The sequence below is a fragment of the Mustela lutreola genome, chromosome 11, assembly GCF_030435805.1.
Source record: "Mustela lutreola isolate mMusLut2 chromosome 11, mMusLut2.pri, whole genome shotgun sequence".
Classification (NCBI taxonomy): domain Eukaryota; kingdom Metazoa; phylum Chordata; class Mammalia; order Carnivora; family Mustelidae; genus Mustela; species Mustela lutreola.
Window position 1 is genome coordinate 102163913 of NC_081300.1, and position 19245 is coordinate 102183157.

General features: G+C 64.5%; 1 protein-coding gene across 10 annotated transcripts in view; it reads left to right on the forward strand.

Annotated features, from left to right (window-relative positions):
• The window catches only part of FBRSL1 (fibrosin like 1), a 77890-nt gene that overhangs the window by 15017 nt on the left and 43628 nt on the right, over window positions 1-19245 (forward strand). For 8 of the 10 annotated variants that reach the window (XR_009345720.1, XM_059138632.1, XM_059138627.1 and 5 more), the window contains exons 2-4: window positions 1911-2111; window positions 15464-15568; window positions 17601-17636. Coding sequence is in view for 9 of the 10 variants with exons in the window: in XM_059138632.1 (XP_058994615.1) it covers window positions 1911-2111; window positions 15464-15568; window positions 17601-17636 (342 nt within the window). In the remaining variant the exon portion in view is untranslated. Of the gene's footprint in view, window positions 1-1910; window positions 2112-2984; window positions 5624-11807; window positions 12264-15463; window positions 15569-17600; window positions 17637-19245 lie in introns of those variants that run through there. The other 2 variants (XM_059138628.1, XM_059138633.1) reach the window with 2 other exon arrangements.

The following is a 19245-nucleotide window of genomic DNA, read 5'->3' on the forward strand; positions in this document are numbered from 1 at the left end:
CCCGGGAGGCAGACGCAAGAGAGGGAGGGGCGGGAGCTACTCCCCGTCTCAGGGCATTTGCACTTGCTCCTCCTCTGGAGGTTCCAGCCTTGCCCAGGAGTCCTCCCTGAGATGTTCGGCGTCTCAGCTGGGGCTGCCCTGCTGTCCTGAGTTTATGTCGGGGGGTGGGGGTGCACCCCAGAGTGTGGAATCAACCTGATGCCCAGAGGCACGGCAGGAGCCAGGGTTCCATTATCAGGGTTGGGGAGCGGCCCCTTTGGCCTGAGATGAGCTGGGGCTCTGAGGAGTTCAGTGTGGGCATGAAGGCGTCTGACTGGGACTACTCATTACTGCATGAGGCTGCAGAAATGCCACAGCCTGTGGATGTCCCTGGGGTCTGCTGTCCCAGACAGCGGGCGCAGAGAAGGGTCTCCCAGGTCCGAGGAGTTAGGAGCCACTTGCTGCCTGCCACAAGCCTGTGGAGCTTAGGGCAGAGCCTTGGCACAGGCCAAGCTGGTCACCAGACTTTAGGAGGGCTCCCAGCCTTGCGGGTGCCCCAGGACAGGCACCACGGCCAGCCCCGCTCCCTTCCCCCTGCTCCTCAGTGAGCCATGGGACCGCGTGGGGATGAACCCCATCCCTCCTTACTGTCCCCTCAGAGGGGAGGGGCTCTGACGGGGCCGGCCTGCATCTGTGTGGTTGGGGCTGTGGGCCCCCGGGAGAACCTGGGAGTGCGGAACGTCCCACGCTAAGCGTGGCGTCCGCGGCTGCCTCTGCCCCCAGCCCAGGCTGTGGCGTCACACACAGCAGGACAGTCCCAGGGGCTGCCGTGCGTGGAAGGGCAGCTCTAGTCCGGCCAGCTGGGCTGGTTCCCCGCACTAGTTCTGGGGATTGTGGGCCCCTCTCACCAGCCAGGAGGCAGCGTGTGGCTCGAAGTTGGGAGGACCTCCCCTGCCGCGCGCAGCATGTCCCCGTCTACACTGGGGCTTTGGTTCTCCCTGCCACCCGCCCAGGTGGCCTGAGGCCTGGCTGGGGCCACATGCCCACCTGAGCACAGAGGCCAGCCTTGAAGAGGCTGCCACAGTCACCCCGCAGGTTCTCAGGAAGCACTGCCTGTGGGGCTGTGAGGATATCACCTGGGATATGGGGGCACGTCAGCCAGGGGCATCACCTTCATGCTGCCTTCCTCCCTGCCTCGGGTGATGCTTTCAGAATCTTCTGGGTCCCTTCCAGTGAGTTCTTGCCTCTTCCTCAGCAGCCAGGTGGAGATGGCAGCTCTTACCGACCCCATGGACCCAGGTGTGAGGCTGGTGGGTGACACTGCGCCTGCTCAGCACCGCGGGGGCAGGCTCTCCCGGGCCTCGGGCTCGCTGGCAGGACCAGCTCTTCGCTCGGGGCGGTGGGGACCCCACTGCTGCGACTGGCATCGGCACAGTAGCCCCTGCTCCGTAAATCCCCGCTGGGTGTCCCTCCCTGTTCTAGGGCAGGGCTCCAGGGTCCCTGAGCTCTGTGTATCTGGCCGAGTCAGGGGCTGGTTCCCCAGCACAGGCTTCCACAGTGTCTGCATGCCTGGCTGCGTGCAGTTGGGCAGTAAACCCCGGGGGGCTCCGGACCCGGGGACAGTGGTCAGCTGCTGTGGCAGCAGCCATCAGCTCAGGAGTCCAAGCAGCACCCCTAGGAGGGCCAGTGCAGCACCTGCTCCATTTTGGGCCACAGATTGGGGGCCATTTGGAAGCTTAAGCCCTGGTCTAACTTTGTTTCTACGACATCATCCTCTGAGCTCCCCAGTCCTGATAGCCCCTGGGCAGGGTGAGTACCTCAGGTAGACGCTGTCACATGCCTAGGGACCCGCCCTCGGAGCACAGCACAGTCTTGCATGGTGTCACCAAGGTCACTGCCAGTTAACCAGCTTTGTCCTTCTTCCCTCACAGAAGGACATGGCCCTGAAGCCACATGAGCGGAAGGAGAAATGGGAACGTCGCCTTGCCAAGAAGCCCCGTGAGTCCGAAAACTGCCCGTCTGCAGAACCAAGTGAGAATGGGCGTCCCCTGGAGATTGGCAGCCCCGAGCAGGACCTGGAGCCTGCCTGTGACCGTGGGAAGAAGAAGGTCCCACTGCAGCCCACCAAGCAGGTGAGCGCTGGGCCCTGCCCCACTTAGAACCACGGGCTTCTGTGCCCTCTCCCCTGGGTGCCCTCGGGGCCACACCAACACCTGGACACCACCGTCGGCATCTGGGCCTGCCTGGCAACCTGCTCCTTCGTTGTTGGGCATGGGGTACGCGGCCCATGTGGACTGGGGCCCGAGGTAGCCGCTCGCCGTGAGCCCAGATCCTGAGCAGACAGAAGACCTTCCCCCGGTGGGTGACACAGCCAGAGAGGCCAGGCTGGGAGCCCAAGGATGGGGGTGGGGGTGTGTGTGCTTGGGGCAGGAGGGTGCAACTGCTGGTAGGCCGGCCCCGTTGCCCCGTTGCGTCTGTCAGGCTCCGCCGACCACGGGGTGTCCAGGGTGTCTGTAACGCGTGGGGGCCGGGCTCTGCACCAGGTGTTTTCCATCTGCTAACCTTCTGTAGAATGCAGCACATCTTTTGGTGGGGGTCATGTGACTGGTGGTCAGGGGTCCCGGTACAGAGAGCAGCCCACCCCAGGGGCCTCCCTCCACAGCGGCTGGGAGCCGAGTCCTTGGTGGCGGGGGAGGGGGCATCCTTGCTGTCACCAGAGCCCAGCTGGGATCGGGTGGGGAGACTGGGACCAGGGGACACTCTCCCAGAGCGTGGGGCTCTCTCCCAGGTGCCGGCTCAGCCCTACACTGCTTTCCTCCTCAGGGACTCGCTGGTTTGCGCCTTCTTCTCAGAGAGGGGTTCTTCTTGGTGTTTCACACTCCACTTTCAGCTCCCTTGGGGATGGGACTGCTGGAGAGGGGGCAGCATGTCTCAGGGGCCCGGGCTGGTTGGGGGGTCTGCAGGCACACCTGCCCAGGTGGACACGTGCTCTTTCTTCCATGCAGGTGTGCTCCCCAGAAGGGGGGCCGCTCCCAGCCAACCACTGGGACCAGAACAGCCCGGCCCAGCACCAGCAGCAGCTCCAGCCCAGCCAGCCCCAGGGGTCACTCCCAGCCCCGTGTCAGCGCTGCCAGCCCCGTCGGGCTCTCCCGGACCCCGGGCAGCCCTGCCAGCCCCAGCGGCCACTCCCGGGTCAGCGCCGCTGGCCCCAGCGGTCACTTCTGGGCCCAAGACAGCCCTGCCAGCCCCGGCGGTCACTTCTGGGCCCAGGTCAGCCCTGCCGGCCCCAGCGGCTGCTTCCAGCCCCAGATCAGCACTGCCGGCCCCAGCAGTCACTCCTGGCTCAGCCTTGCCGGCCACGATGGGCGCTCCTAGGCCCTAGGCACCGCTGCCGGCGTCTGCGCTCCCTGCTGGCCCCGTGGCAACGCTGCCGGCCCCTGCGCTCCCTGCTGGCGCCGTGGCACCGCTGCCGGCCCCTGCGCTCCCTCCTGGCCCCATGTCCCCTCTGCCGGCCCCTGCGCTCCCTCCTGGCCCTCTGGCACCGCTGCTGGCCCGTGCGGTCGTGGGTGGCCCCCTGTCTTCGTGGCCAGCCCAGCAGGGCATCCTCAGGACAGCGGTGCCGGCCCCCACAGTCACTCCTCCTGCTGCGTCCACGCCGCCGGCCCACCAGCTCACTCTCAGGCCAGTGCTGCTGCCCCCGGCGGGCTCTCTTAGCCCCTTGCCAGCCCCGGAGGTCCCTCCTAGGCCAACCTAGCCACCCCCAGGGGTCCCTGCTGGGCCTCAGTCAGCCCCAGCAATTAGTTGAAGCCCCAGAGCACCCTGGCCCCGCAAAACCTTCACTGCTGGGCCCTGGACAGCCGTGCCAACAAAAGCGGCCACTCATGGGCCCGGAACAGCCTCACCCGCCCAAGCGGCCACTCCTGGGCCCAGAACAGCCCTGCCGACGAAAGCGGCCCCTCCTGCGCCCAGAGCAGCCCTGTCAGCCCTTGCAGTCCCTTCTGGGCCCCAGCCAGCCCTGCAAACCCCAGCCGTTACTCCCCATCCCTGAGCGCCCTTCACTCCTGGGCCGGCCAGCCCCGCCCCGTCGGCCCCTCCTGGGGCCCCCGAGCCAGCCGCGGCGGTCGCTGCTGGACCTGGTTCGGGCCCGTCAGCCGCAGCTCTCACTCCTGGCACTGGGCCGTCCCTGCAGGCCCCTGAGGTCACGACGGACTCGATCCTCCACCCCTGCGGTGGCCCGCCAGGCCCCGTCTGTGAGTCCTGGAGCCTGATTGATGCCCATTTCCTAGGCCTGGGTGTGGCCGTGCTGGGCAGACATGCTGCCGCACTGGCCAGAGGCCTTCTCCAGGCAGGCCGGGCTGTTTGCGGCTGGAAACTGTGGCTCAGCAGAGGCAGCCCCCAGCAGGGCTGCTGCCAGGGGGAGGCCCGCCTGCACCAGGAAGAGAGGACCCCCAGCATCTCCCCACCTCCCTGCCATGCCTGCCCCCGTCGTGCCCGCTACTTTGGGACGCGCACACTCCTAGGAGAGTGGACACGGCTGCCCCCAAGGGCTTGGGGTTGTCGGAGGGGTTCCTCAGTGTCTCGCTGTGCCTCATGAGTGCCCGTGTGTCCTTGTACGTCAGTCTGTGAACGCCTCCCCCCCCGCCCTGTGTGATAGGCTACAAGTGTGTGTGTGTGTGTGTGTGTGTGAGTGTGTGCGTGCACGTATGTGGTGTGTGTGTGTACGTGCTGTGGGGGTGTGCCAGCTGCAGGCCTTGCGCCCTGGGGCCCTGACCCATGTGGCCAGCGTGCATTCCGTGCCCTTAGGCAGAATGTGGGCCCCACTGGAGCCAGGCTGCAGGTCCTGCTCACCTCCCCTCTGGCAAAGGGCAGCGATGCATGTCCATCCCCAGTGTTCTGTGAATGCAGGGAGGGGACATGGGGGGCACTCGGGGCTGTCTGTGGCCATGTAGGAGCTGCTGGTGACAGGAGGGTGCCCCCCCAACTCCGCCTCCACCCCAGTGGCTAGGCACTGAAGCAGAGGCCGAGTCTCCTGTCTCCCTAGCTCTGGACCAGGAGGGTCAGGGCTGTTCTCAGAATGCCTCCTCCTGGCCTCCCACCCAGCCCACGCAGCTTCCTGGCTGTTGCCCCCCCCAGGACGTTCCCCGTCGGGACGGACCTCACACTACAGGGCTTTCTCTGCCCTCCGCCCATCCCACGCCTGAGCTTGGGGGTCACCCATTCCTCACCCCAGACCTCTGGCTCAGGGCAGTCCCACACTGGTGCTCCTGGAGTTCTGGGAATGAGGCAAGGCGTTCACTTCTGACCCTCCAGAGCAGGAGGGTCTCTGGGGGAGGGAGCAGCAGCTCCTGGGGTTTGCCCTGGCCAGGCTCCGGACACCCTTTGTGTGCCTAGTCTCTCTGAGCCGCGACGGCCACTCCAGTGCTGATCCCGATTATGGAGGCTGGGAGGCACACCCCCTCCATCCCATTTGCTCATGAGGACACTGGCTCTCCGGGGTCCCCACTGGCTGGGTGTGGGGGCCGCCCAGCACCCAAAGCAGGGCTTACGGGCATCTGGTCCTCACCCAGGGTCTCCCAGAAACGCGGGGCTTATTTTTCTGATTAAAGAAAATAAAAAGTGCCGTGCCATTATTTTTATGACCGCATCAGTGAGTGTGTGTCATACGTGAAGTGATTTATTCCGACAAGTGGTTTTCTACGCGTCTGGACCTGCCCCCTGATCGCTGCGTTCCCACTGAGCAGCAGGAGAGCAGCCTAGGGATGGGGCTGCCCAGGGAGGGGTGCGCAGCCTTGGCACGGCTCATGCTGTGTGCTGTGTGTTCAGGGGGGCCGTGCTCGCCACAGTCCCCCAGCAGACCGTCTCAGCAAGCCCCCACATCTCTGCCCTGTCCCTCGGAGCCACTGCTCAGGAAGGGGTCTCTTTCTAGGTGTCGCAGAAGGTGCCTCAGAATTGTCCCAGATTCCTGACACTCCCAGCGTCCCCTCCCTCCTGTTGACCTGAGGGGGGCAGTGTTGGGATCTCTGTCTTCTGGGTCCTGTGCAGGCTCGTGGGTGGGCAAGGCGGGTGCCAACGGGCACAGCTGCTGCCTTTCTAGGCCCTCCTGCTCTGGGAATGTGGCCCTGGCACGTGAGTGCCTAAGTGGGGGAAGCAGAGCTAGTAGAATGCTGGTCTGCGGGAGGGAGGGAGACCGAGTCCCCTGGGCTGGGCCCAACCCCTCCGATCTGGAATGGCTCCACTGTGAGTGAGCCCCACGGTGCCCTTGGGCCCCGCTCTTCCTTGCCTGCTTACTTGCTGAACCATCTGATCCCAGAGGGGTCCCCTGGAGCTCCTGCTACCCTTGGGTTCAAAGTGACAGGATCCTGAAGGGGAGGGCACTTTGGGGAGACACCCAAAGTTGCTGTTGGGAGACTAGACCAGGTGTGCCACGTCCTGGGGGGGCGGGGACGGGAGGGGGTTGCTGCCACCTTCTGCTGCAAGGAGATGAGGGTTTTGTGTGGCCAGATCTTGGAGGTTTCTGAGAGCATCTGGTGATACGGGTTTTTCTGTGTTTTTGGAGATTTTTGAAATGATGGTGGCTCCTTCCAATGTCATCAACCACCTTACTGGCTAAAGGACACGGCTGTGTGGGACCTGTGTGGCCTGGGGTAGAGGCTTGGGCCCTGGCAGCTCACGTGGCCCCAAGGCCAGAGGTGTGGGGGATGGTCCGCCCTGTGGTGGGTAGACTAGGGGAAGCTTGGCCGAAAGTTGGGCGTAGGTTGAGTCCATGGGGGCGCTGTGGGTCCGAGGGAGGCCCAGGGTTGCTCTAGGCGACTCCCTGTATGGAGACAGGAGCCTGGGTGCAGTGCTCTGTGGGGGTCTCCCTCCGAGCCCTACAGCCCGCCCCACGTAAGCCCCCTGCCTCCACCTCCCCGTCTGCGATGGGGCCCTGAGGAGAACATGCCTGGCCCCTGCCAGGCCAGTGCGGAGCAAGGACAGTGCTGGTGGGTGTGGTTGTTCGCTGGGAGAAAGGAGACTTCCTACCAGGAAGGTAGGGTAGCCCCGGGAGCGCAGGGGTCCAGACACGGGGACAGACCTGGTGGGCCTCCCCCGGCGCTCTGCAGACATAGCCAGTCCAGCGTTCCTGGGAGGAGCTTGTCCGTGCCACGCACACAACCGAGCGTGTGCGCCTCTGCCGAGCGGCGGTGCTCCACGAGCAGGCTCAGGGCTCGGATGACTGCCGGGGTGACTGTCCTGCCCTCTCACGTGGAGGGCCCAGGGAGGAGGAGCCCCTGGACTGCCCCCTCACTCGCTGACCGAGGATACTACGAGCACCTCCGTGAACGGGCTGCTCCTGGCACGGAAGAGGCATCCTGGAACTCTGTTCTCACAGACGCTTAGTGTGTCACAGAGGCCGAGGTACATCCGGGCGACACCGCTGCCTGGCCCTCCCGGCCTGGCCCGAGGCTGCAGTGACCATATGGCCATGCAGCCTGCCCACACCAGGGGGCTTTAAGGGAGGCGGTGGCCACGTCACACTGTCCGCTTTGCTTGGGGGGTTTGGCAGGAACCCCACCCCAGGGCCAGGGTTGGGAGACCACCAGCCTCCCCGTGCAAACATTGTCTGAGCCTGCAGGTGCAGCTGAACGGTGGTGCTGCCGGGGGGTCATGGTGAGAGCCACACACAGCTGGGGACACTCGTGGCCATGCTGAAATTCAAGAACAGGAGGCAAAATTGGTATCAAACATCCCACGTTCAAAGTGCTCTATCGGGGACATTCCCCCTCTCCGCAGAGCAAGTCTTAGGAACGTGCTGTGTCTCACTCTTCTCCACTCAGACCCACCCATTCATGGGCTCCATAACGATGTGGCTGCTAGCCTGTGGCGTGTGGAGGGGCCACAGTGACCTGCCTCCACTGGTCTCTCCTCACTCGTGGCTCTTGCTGGCTGGCTCGTACCTCACGCTCAGCCAACCTGTGGCTTGAATCCCCGCCAGCCCGCAGAGCTGAGCGGGCCAGCCCCGAAGCTCCCCTCGGATGCCACAGCCCCAGCACCGAGCACGAACAGGCCGGAAGACGTGTGCTGAGCCTCCCCCGGCCTCGGGAGAGCTGGCATCTGCCCAGATGATGGGCCGGAGACAGGCAGCCGCCTTTCCCTGCTCCCTGCCGCCATGTGAGGCTGGTCCTTGGCTTCCACCTTCTAAATGTCTCTCCGAGTGAGATCTCGTTAGAGAATAATTCTGAGGAAATGGCCATCAAAATTCATCGTCTGCGCTCACAGTCACACTCCAGTGTCCGTGCTGGAGGAGGACACAGGTCTGAGGCCGGTCACCGCCAGAAACTGGAGATGACGGACCAGAGGAAGGAATGAGGCCGACAAGAGTGGGCATTCCCGGACCGGGAAGCCCTGCAGACACGGCCAAGGCCAGGAGTTGTTTCTTTGAAGGCACCAGCTACACAGCCGCGGCTGGATGGGTGAAGAGTAAAGGTCCCCAGCGACCAGGGTCGCGCCGCAGGCGTCCGGACAGGCCTGGGCCGTCGCCGTGTGAGGGGGCAGGCTGCCGGCAGATCCACTCCGAGCCCACAGACTGAAACGAAGCAGACGCCTGGGTGGTCCCTTACCTGTGGAGGAAGTGAGCTCTGCGATGTGGCCGTGGCCGTGGCCGCACCCGCCAGCACCTCGGTCTGTGTCGCAGTGCCTGCCAGAAGGCCGACCTCCTGCCACAGGCCCCAGGGGCTGGCCACACCCAGGACGTTTTCCGACCACGAGGAGGCGGCAGCTAGGTCGCCCTGCACTCACACCAGGCAGCTCCGCTCCCGCGGCCGATGCCCTTGTCCTTGAGGCTCCCCTGGCAGGCCGTGGTGGTGGCAGCCACTGGCCTCCCGGGCTCTGTCCCCTGCCATCTGCGGTGGCGAGGTTCCTCTGCAGAGCCCATTTGAGCATATCCTCCCCCTCTGCCCTCAGTAAAGTCCGATTCTTGGTGCCCTGAGTCCCCCTCCTGTCCTGGCATGTCTGCCTTCTGGCCGACTGACGACCCTGGAGGCTCGGCATCCGGCTCCTCCAGGCACCTCGCGCCGCGGGCAGCTGCGTTCGCTCACGGCCAGGCCGCACGACCCTGGGCCTGGCGGAGGCCGGTGCTGGGGGAGGCCGCTGGGGGGGCTGCCGTCCGTGCTGTCCGTCAGATGGGGCGTCCGCAATGTCTCCCATGCAGGCCCAGGCCCTGCGCGTGCGGGGTTCGTCCTTGCGGCTGCCCTAGTTCTCTCGCTCGTACCACAGGCATCTCTAGCCTCCGTGCCGGACCCTCTCATGTCCCCTGCTGGGCGGCCTCCCCAGCAGCAGGCTGGGTCTCAGGTGCTGGGGCAGGGCTGCTGCAAGCCCCGAGCTCCCACCCCAGACCCGGCGCTCACAGGAACCGAGTGGCGCGCCCTGCATGGCGGGTCGGGGCGGGGGGCTTCAGTGCAGGCGCTGTTGCAAGGGTGGAGGAGAGATGGGCTGTAGGGTGGCAGGCACCCGCCGCCCCCTAGGCCCCACCTGCCAGGTCATCGCAGCCCAGCCCCAGAGGGAAGCACTCAGCGTCCAGTATGAGCTTCGGGTCACTGCTCGTCTGGGCCCGGGATGCAGCAGGGTACAGGACAGAGACAGTCCCTGCCTTCACGAAGTTTAGAGAACGGTGGGGAAGACAGGTGTGCAACGGGTGTTGGGATTTCGAGGTACCCACGGGCGGGCCTACAATGGGAGAAGCTCCCATAGATGAGGGCTCAGGGAGCCTCTCCCAGCATGCGCAGGGACAAGCCCCTGGCACCCTGGTGGGGGGGCAAGCGCCTGGCATTCCTGGGGGTGGTGGCCGAGAACCTGGCACTCCGGTGAGGGACGAGCGCTTGGCACTCCAGTGGGGGGAACGGCTGAGTACCTGGCACTCCCGGGGGAGGGCAAGCGCCTGGCTTTCCCAAGGGTGGGGGCGCTGGACAGGCGCCACTGGGGGTCGTCAGCAGTGCAGGGCGTGAGCTGGTGGATGTTTTTAAGAACTTGTGCTGGTGGCCAACAGACAGGCCAGCCGCTCCGTGTGGGCAGCCGCCGAGCAGAAGACTTCTGCTGTACAAGAGGCTTCTTGGTGGCTTAAATCAGGTCATTAGCTTCTAGAAAGATGGGGACATCTCCCGAGCAGGTGACGGAGGCTGGATGGAGCCCAGAGGGCCCCGCACCAGCCCAGTCCGATAGAGTTCTGGGGGCCGGACAAGGCGGCTCGTCTTGTTCCGTTAGCAAGGGGGGCCACATCCAAGCACAGACCGGGACCTCCCACAGCTTGTGTCCCCTGGAGCCTGCTGGCCATGCAGCTGCTCGGGTAGTGGCCTCAATGGCATCCCCTATCAGCTGCGGTGCTTCGTGCATCTGTCCGTCATCCTCCCAGCCGTCATCCGCCCAGCAACCTGTATGAGTCTCCTGAAGAGCAGGGACGGCCAGCCTTGGAGGGCTGTGGTCTGCGCCTGGGTGCTGGGTTGTCGTGGGAATGCTCACACTGCCTGAGCCCCCTTCACGGTGCCAGACCACAGTCAGGGACCGGCTTTTCACAGGATGCTGGAGACAGACACACCGACACGTGATCCTATGTCACGTTCAGAGGGACACTTGGGGCCCTGGGATCCTGGTCGATGTAGGAGTGGACAGAGGGTTGGGAAGGATTATCTGGAAGAAGCGGGGTCAAGCTTGTAACTCGAGTAGGTGTCAGCCAGCCCAGGGGAGTGGGAGCACCAGGCTCCCCCTGCAGCTGGTTGCACTGGGGAACGCACCCGGGAATCTCAGCAGCACTGCCCCGCTTCACCGGCGGACCTGCCATCAGTCGGGGGACACCAGCCTGAGAACACCCAAGCTCAGCCATACCCATTTCTCACATTCTAGGAGGGGTGTTGGGGCAGGGGGGCTTTGTCCCACACTCCAGTGCTCACCGGCTCCTGCCTGCCCAAGGGGGTTTGCACTGTCTGCGTGAAGGGCCCCTCCCTGAGCAGGCCTTGCTCTGTGGCCTTGCCCAAAGCCCTGGTGCTCCCTGCCGCAGCCTCTGCCAGGTTCACTGTAGAACCGGGACCTAGAGCACAGGCCTCTGCCAGTCATGGGTTCGGGCGCTGGGGCTTAGAGGGCGGACGCACGGAACAGAACACAGCAATCATATGTCACACTCTCTGCGGTTACGTGCCGTGGGGAGGGCGGCCGTCACACATGCCGCCTGGGATGGGGTGCAGTTTCTGCGGGGTCAGGAGGCCCCACTGAGCCCCAGGGAACTGGGCACCTGTTGCTGGTGGGAAGAGCAAGTAGTAGGGGACCACCAGGCCTGGAGACGCTTCCTGGCAGAGCTGTAGGTTGACGGCCCTGGCCTGGGACGCCGACGCCCAGGGAGTGAGGGGCGTACCGGGCATGGGCCGCCCTGTCTGCCCCGGGACAGCTCCTGGGCCCTTTCTTAGCAGCATCCTCCGGACTGGCCACCCAGTCCCCGCAGCGCCAACACCTCCCACCCCCGTGGCCTGATTACCAAGTGGAAGCACACGTTGCCCGTCTGGGCTGGTGTGCTGGGCGGCCGGCCTGGGAGGTAGATGCTTTCTTCTGGGATGTGCAGTGTGGCCTGGCCTGGAGCGCCCTGCTGTGAGGAGCTCAGGGAAGGACGGCTGTCTTGGGAGGGGGTTCTTCATGGGTGTGTTGCCATGGCCTCAGTGTTCCTGCCAGAGAGCTCAGAGCCCCAGGGTGCTCCTGGTAGGCCCCAGTCGGAGAGTAGCGTCCCTCACCCCATAGAGCCCACAGTCTGACGGCAGTGCTCGGTCCTCCTAGTCTAAGGGAATTCTATCCCCACCTTTCTGAGCACCAGGACCGGACCCTGCCAGATGGAGGCAGTGCCGTACTTCTCCAGATCTCTCAGTCCGAAGGTGAAGTCCCGGCACCCGCCCCCCCAGCCCAAGTCTGAGAGCCGCCTTGCAGGAGCCGACTGTGACAAGAATTTACACGCCAGCGTTCAGACTGTTGGCAGCCGAGCCCAGCTGTGGTGTGTTTACACCGCAGAAGCTATGTGTGCTCCATTTGAGGGCTCCCACTCCCGCATCTGTCTCCGCGGGGCCATTCTCCACTCTTCTGTTGGCCTTCTGACTCGCCTGCACACCTTTCTCTCGGAAGCCCTGGCAGCCCTGTCTTCTTCCCTCTGCTGTCGTCCTGGTACTTGTGGCTGTCTGCCAACCACGTGCCTGTCTCTTCTTCGTAGGCTTCAGGAGGATGGGAATGTGTGTCTGTTGTGTTTGCTGCCCAGAACAGAGCCAGTTCGTAGGCACCCTGTAAGCATTGGGTGGGTGGGCCGGTGGGCAGGTGGATGGGTAGATGGGTAGATGGACGGACAGGGGGACGAGTGGGCGGATGGACATGTGGGAGGGTAGCTAGACGGGCGGATGGAGGGACAGACAGATGGGTAAGTGGGTGGTGGGGGGGATGGTTGGGTGAGTGAGGAGGCTGGTAGGTGGATGGGTGTGTAGAAGGGTAGAGAGATGGAGGGGTGCATGGGTGGAGCTGGATGAGTGGATGGACCACAAGGCCCAGTGGTGGGCACAGGGGCTCCCGCCTCCCAGGGCAATCAGGGCACCCTCTGGCCCTGGACATGGACTTGAAGGCCCCAGCGACTCCGGTCTCATCTCTCAGGCTGCAGCCGGCAGCAGAGGTGCCGTCTCTGATCCCACCCCTGGCTTAGCTGGCCAGCAATATTTCTGAGCAGCTAGGGGAGCAGATGGGGCTACTGGACAGCCGAACCCCAGCTTGAGCTGTTTGGGGTTGTGGCCCGCGGACAGAAGTAGGTGACCAGCCAGCCCATTATGCCTGGGATTGGCGTAGTGCCCAAGATGCAGGACTCAGTTTTATAGGACTTTCTGGGAAATGGGGCTTTCAGAGCCAAAACTGGCCCCGTGAGAAAGGGTGACAGAACCCAGCCTGCCCCACCTGCAGGGCACTGCTGAGGGGTCGGTCTGAGGCTTCCTTTCTGGGGCCCAGCTCAGAGAGGAGACCGGCTGCTTATGTGCGTCCGGGGAATGTGGTGCCCTCCCCCTTCCAGTTGAGCCGTGTGAGGTCGTCGTGTAGTCCTTCTGTCTCCTCTCCTCTTACCGGGTAAACTTGTTCAGTCAACAGTCTTCCCCACAGTGCACGCTAGTCTGCACTGGTCCTTCCCTGGACCTGTGGTTTCTCTGGGTCTAGCTTTTCTCTCCTGGGACAGGGACCCTGCCCTGGGCTCAGGCTGAGCTTCTGTCCCCCAGCAGTGACTGTGTGGAGCTCTTGAGGGTGAGGACTAATGGTCACAGACATAATCTCCACCGGAGCTGCAGCAGAATCTCCCAGAGGGCCTGCTGACACAGGGTTTGAGCTTCAAATTCAGCAAGCCTGGGGTGGGTTCGTGTCCTGAACAAGTCCCCGGGTGCTGCTGCTGCAGCCGGCCCAGCGACCCTGCTTTGAGAAGCACTGGACTGTAGCTCTCGGTTTCTTAGGCTTCCCCCAGCGAGGCAGGAAGGAAGGTCCCCCATACCCCAGTTTTCTCCACTTTGGGGAAGGGTTGTTGTGGGGTCCGGAGCTGGGGGAGCCCGCAGGTAACAACAGTGACACCTGGTGGCTTCTTGGGGCTGGCCCAGGGCTCAGGCAGACAGAACCACATCACACACACGTGCACACACGGGGTCACACGCACACCTAAGCATGCACACACGCATTGCAGCACACCCGCACACACATGCGTGCACACACACAGCGCCACACGCACGCACACACTGCGTCACACGCACCCACGTGCGTGCACACGCACCCGCTGCAGCACACGCGTGTGCACACACAGTCGCACGCACATATGCACGCACGCACGCGTGCACACGTTCACACACTGCAGCCCACGTGCGCATCCCGTCACATGTGAGGGACTTGGTGGCCTCCCATTTCACAGGTGAGGAAGCTGAGACTTGGAGAGTCAGGAGAGGCCGCACTGGTCAGGGTCTGTACATGGAGTGCCCAACCAAGTAGGAAGGAGCACAGGAGGCAGGGGTCCCCAAGGCCCTGGATGTGGGGCCAGGACCCTGCCCCTAGCCTGCCTTGGAGAAGGAGGGTGGCGCGGAGACCTGGGCTCTCCTGAAGCCCTAGCACCCGGGACCTTGGACTGGGGATTGTGGGCCCTGGTTCCGTCTTGTCATTTATACTCTGCTGGCCGACAACCCAGGGCCCATGGCTTTGGGGGCTGTACCCCCATCTTGGGACCTGGGGTGGCCCTGGGGAGCAGGGGCTCTGAGGGCTGCCTCGAGAGAGGCTTCTGGCTGAGCCTGCCGTGACATGCACAGGAGCAGGGACCCAGGTCCCCAGGGTGTTTCCCAGGACTCAGGAATGTTCTAGATCATAGCCATTGTGCCTTGCAGACCCATCTTGACCTTTGGCCCGGTCAGGATCTCCAGGCTGGAGGGTGTTTGAGACAAAAGGGCTAGACGTGGAGGACTGGCTGGAGGCTCCGGACCCAGTCAGACCTCACTGACCCTGGTCATGGGGTGCGTTCTGCGCACTCCTGCACCTGCTGAGCTAGGAGGCTTGGGGACAAAGAGGAGGGCAGGACACCTATACCCCTCGCGGTGTCCCCACGCTGGTGAGGGGTCAGCGGCCACTTGGGTCTGCTCCACGGAAGGGGCCAGGCACACTGACGGGGTGTGGATGGTCTGCAGATGTCCCACACGCTGACAGAGAGGACACAGCTGCGGGATCTGTGGGAACTGTGGGAATTGGGAAGCTGGGCGGTCAGGAGGTGGTGGAACCCTGGACAGAGAGTGGGAGAGCCCAGGACACCTGGGCCACGTGGTTGGGAGTGGTGACTGCAGTTATGTCCCAGTGAAAAGGAAAAAAGAAGCGGGAATTTTGGGTTCACCTAACTTTATGGGCTTGGTTTGGCCGCCTGTAAAGTGGGCACAAGTGTCCGATCTCTTACGAGCTGCTGCGTGAGAGGGGGTGGGGCGCTGGCCGGCATACACCGGAGCAGCAACCGTGCTTCTAGACGCAGAGCCAAGGCACAGAGAGGTCTAGCGGTGGCCCAGGGTCACACAGTGGGAAGTGGGCGATCCACACCGGTCTGCGCACACCTGGGACCATGGTGGTGTGGGTGCTGCAGGGGTGGGTGAGCGGCCACCAGCCTGTCCTGGAAGCCTGGTGTCCGGCTCCCTGGTGCAGTGAGATGAGGCGGGGCGGCCCACCTGCTCCGGCTCCAGGAAACCAGGGCAGAGCTCACAGCGGCATTATGTCATTGTGTGTCGTCTGCTCTTCTGGGTGTTTCTGCTCCGAGTGGTAAATGGTCAGCTCTGCAGAGCCTTGCCCCGCTGCCCTCGCTCTGGGTCGTGGCCTGGGGCTCAGTGTGGGTGAGCAGGGCAGGGCAGGGCAGGGGTGAGGAGCCTGACCCTGGCCGGGCCCCCGCCCTGCCCCCACAGGCAGAGGGCTTGGGTCTGTGTTTGCTGAGCCTGCCTCTCCCTGTCCCCAGATGAAGGTCACCGCGTCCAGAGGGGGCGACCGCCACAGTGGGGACGACAGCCTCCACGAAGCCACCAGCTCCCGGACGAGCAGTTCTCGGGACCAGCTCAGTGACGTGAGTGCCCCAGCTGCTTTGCTCAGCCAAACACTCCTGCGTCTCTCGGGTGCCCGTCTCCGGCCCCCCGCCCCTGCAGACACCACGGGCCCACGCTTAGCACCTGAGACTCACTGGGGGCTTTGCCTTTGCAATTAGCATTTTGCCTTCATTAAAACATGATTTTTCGGTAATCAGGACTTCCGCACTAGGAGGGGTTTAAGTGGGGAACCGGAAGAGGCCCCAGCAGGACCCATGGGGAGGCCCTTGTCCAGCAGGGAGCCTGCCCTCACCCATGGGTGCTGCTGGTAGGGCAGTGGGCGGGGAGCCAGGGCCGTGGTGGGAACAGCGGTGAGCAGTGCTTCTGGCCTGGTGGGCGGGCCTGCTGAGGCCTCTGGGAGCAAGAGCGTTCTGGTCTGGGGACAGACAGTGCCCCAGAGGGCAGCCCCCCCCTCCCCAGCCTCGATGACTGGGACAGCACGGGGAGGATTGCACTTGGGATGTGGCCCGCCGTAGGCATGTTGGGTGCCCTCCAGGGCCCCTGGCTCTCCCTGGCCACAGCCACTTGGAGGAGGGGGTAGGTGGGCACAGCAGGGGATTAGGATGGAGACCGGGGTGAGGGGTCCCAGGATCGGGGTGTTGGGGGGCCCAAGAGGCTTTTGTCTTCCTAACCCCCTGCTGTAGAAGCAGGGAGGCTGGGGGCTGGGTTTCTGGATGATTGAATGGAGGGAGCATCTCTCATTATCATCTCAATAGGGGCCTGGGGGCGCGGTCGGTGCCCCCCCCCCCCCCCCCCCCCCCCCCCCGCCTCGGAGGAGGGCTAATTGCCTGGCCCGAGCTTGCTGCCACAGGATGGGAAAATAGGCTGGTAATTGTCTGGGGCCGTGGGGCTGCCCTACTTCGGACGCTAATTGCCGGTGGGACGCATGAAGATGGATTCTGAGCACATCAGGGACAGCCCTGAGGGCGCACACTTGGAGAGCAGTTACAGCACCCCCCTGCCCCCCCCCGCCCCCGCCGGCAGGGCTTAACAGTGGGCTTCCCAGCCCCGCCAGCCGGCCCGCCAGCATCTGCCTGGGGACGGAAGGGTCCCAGAGCCCCAGCCGAGGCTGGATGGGGTACCGTGTACAGAGCAGAGAATTCCAGACGGCAGTGGGGGACCCTCCCCTACACACACCCCGTGGTCACCCACCGTCCTGGAGGAATCTGCAGCCAGACCACCATTCCCCCCAGCAGGCTCCAGACCCTGGTCCGCAGGCCCTGGACGAGTCTGCGATGGCCCGAGGAGCACTTGCTCGTCACTCACCCTACGCTGCGCCCCCGCATCTACCTGCCCCCTCCTGTTTCCCCCAGCCCCCACAGCAGAATGCCCTTCCTCACGCAGCCTCCCGCAGGGCCCAGCTCCTGTTTCTCCTGGCACCAGAGAGCGCTCCACCAAGTGCTGTTGGGGCTTCCTCAAGGGACCTCCAATGGCCACAGTGTGCCCTGCCATCTTATTTCCAGGGCCCCGAGGTTACCCATCCAGCTCCCCTTCCAAGAAGCCTGCCCTCCGCCCCTGTACCCCCACAACCCTGGGAGGCCGGGAGGCTGGAGGCTGCTGGGTAGGTGGGGGACAGCCCCCCACCCCACCCCGGGCACAGAGGAGTGGGCCCGCCTCCCCTGCGTTCCCGTGGCTGGTGGAACCATGTGTGGAAAGGTGGGACCTGGCTCCGCGAGGGGCCGAGATGGACCTGGGGGCTGAGCCCCTCTCTGAGGCAACATAGCCACTTCGCCCTCCTCTCGGTTGGGCTCGCTCTGCTGGGCTGGACCACGTCTCCGGAGTCTCTCGGGGGAGGTTCCAAACGTGGGTCCCCAGGCACAGGTGGGAGGCTGCTGGGGCTCTGGGCCGCTGTGCTGTACCCTCCCTTGCGGCTTCTGTCCCAGGTCCCAGCCTCGTGCCCCCCACTCTGGTGACCCAGCAGCAGCCCCGGGCCTGGGCCAAGGGGGTGGTCCTCAGAGGAGGGGCCGCCCGGGGGAGCTGTGACTGTCCTGACTGTGCTTCCTTCCCCCGCAGAGCTCCGCGCAGGCGGTGTCGGGCAGAGGCTACTCGGTAAGTCTGCCGCCCCCTCCACTGCGGGCTGGACCCACACATGCCCCTTGCGGCCGCCGCAGCCCCCAGCCGTCTTCAGCGTGTGGTTCCTGCCCCAGCAGCGGGGCTGGGGTGGAGGCCAGCTGGGGCGGAGGCCTGCGGAGACCAGCTGGGAGCATCGCTCAGGGTCTCGCCTCGAGAGAGAACAGTCGGCCCTTGTTGTCTGACTTCCTGAGGACCAGGGGTAGGGAGATGCTCTACCCCAGGTCCTGCCAGGAGGCACTTGGAGTGAAGGGTCCCGGGCACCGAGCAGCACCCCCCCACCCCAGGGACTTGACCCCTCCCACGCCGCGCTCCATGCTCCGCGCTCGGCCTGGGCTCAGGTGTGAGGCTCCCGGGCCCTGTGGCAGGAGGTGCTGGCTTGCTGGGCCTGACCAGGCCCGCTCTGTGGGGGCTACCTCCCTAGCCCTGCCTCCCGCCTCCTGCCCCTGCTTCCTGCCCCTCCCCTCCTCCCACCCCACCCCTACCCCAGCAGCCCCTACCCTTTCCTCGTGACTTCATTTCGTTGCCCCTTAAGCATCAGGAGGGACGTTAATGACGCCATAAAACCCAGAGCCCCATAAAAGCCATTTTTGCAGATTTACAGCCTTTTTTTGGCTCATTGGAGGGTGGGGCCTGGGCTCTGCCCGCCTCATCCTCGCCTCCTGCCTCTGCCCCCAGCCGCTGATTTACTGAGAGCCCCAGAGTCCCAGGCCTGCTGGGCGGCTTCTCTAAATCACATCAGCTTTTTATAGGGTGTGTCATTAACCCACTGACTTTCTGCGTGACGTGACGGGACACCCTGCGCCCCTGGGCCTCCCCTGTCCCCTAGCCGCCCTGACCTCAGGGTTGGGTGGGTCAGGTGCCGGGTTTTCAGTGTTGCACCTGGTGGGCTGTAGGCTTCTGGGTGGTGGCCACATCCTGATGCCAGAGGGGTGTCTCCCTGGGGGGGCCCTTCCCTCCTCGGGTCCGGCCACAGCCATGGGTGGCGGCCTGCAGTGCCCCTTCCCCCCACGGGCCGGGTCGTCTCAGCATATCCTCTGCTCCTCGTTGGAGTGGCACTCTCGCTGGGAGTGGTGCCAGCGCTGGGCTCCAGCTGGGGGCAGAGTGCTAGTGCGGGAAGTGGCTGGTGATAACACTTGGTGTGATGCACGTCGGGACAGGGAGAGTGAGGGGACGCTCAGGGGTGTGTGCCAGCCTAAGGGTCCCAGACGGGCGAGGCCCAGGGATGCGCCGATTGGAGCCTCCTTCCGTGTGTGAGTCCCTGGGCAACTGGGGTCTCCCTGCCCCGAGCCTCTTTGCCAGAGCCCCTGCGCGGTCCTTCTGCTTCCAGATCGCATGTGTTATTCATGGTCTTCTCCCCCAAGAGCTCCTTGGAATGTTTCCTGGAGAAAAACCCGTAATTAATGGGCCAGCTGCTTGCAACTTAACCCCCCAAGGCCACTGCACAGGAGTGACAGGTGGTGGCAGGGACGTACCCAGCCTGCTGCTGGGCCATGGCGGTTCCTGCGTGTGCATGCCAGGTGCTGGCAGGAGCAGGTGTGTGCCGGTCCCCAGCCTGAGCAGGTGTGTGTTTCGGTCCCCGGCATGA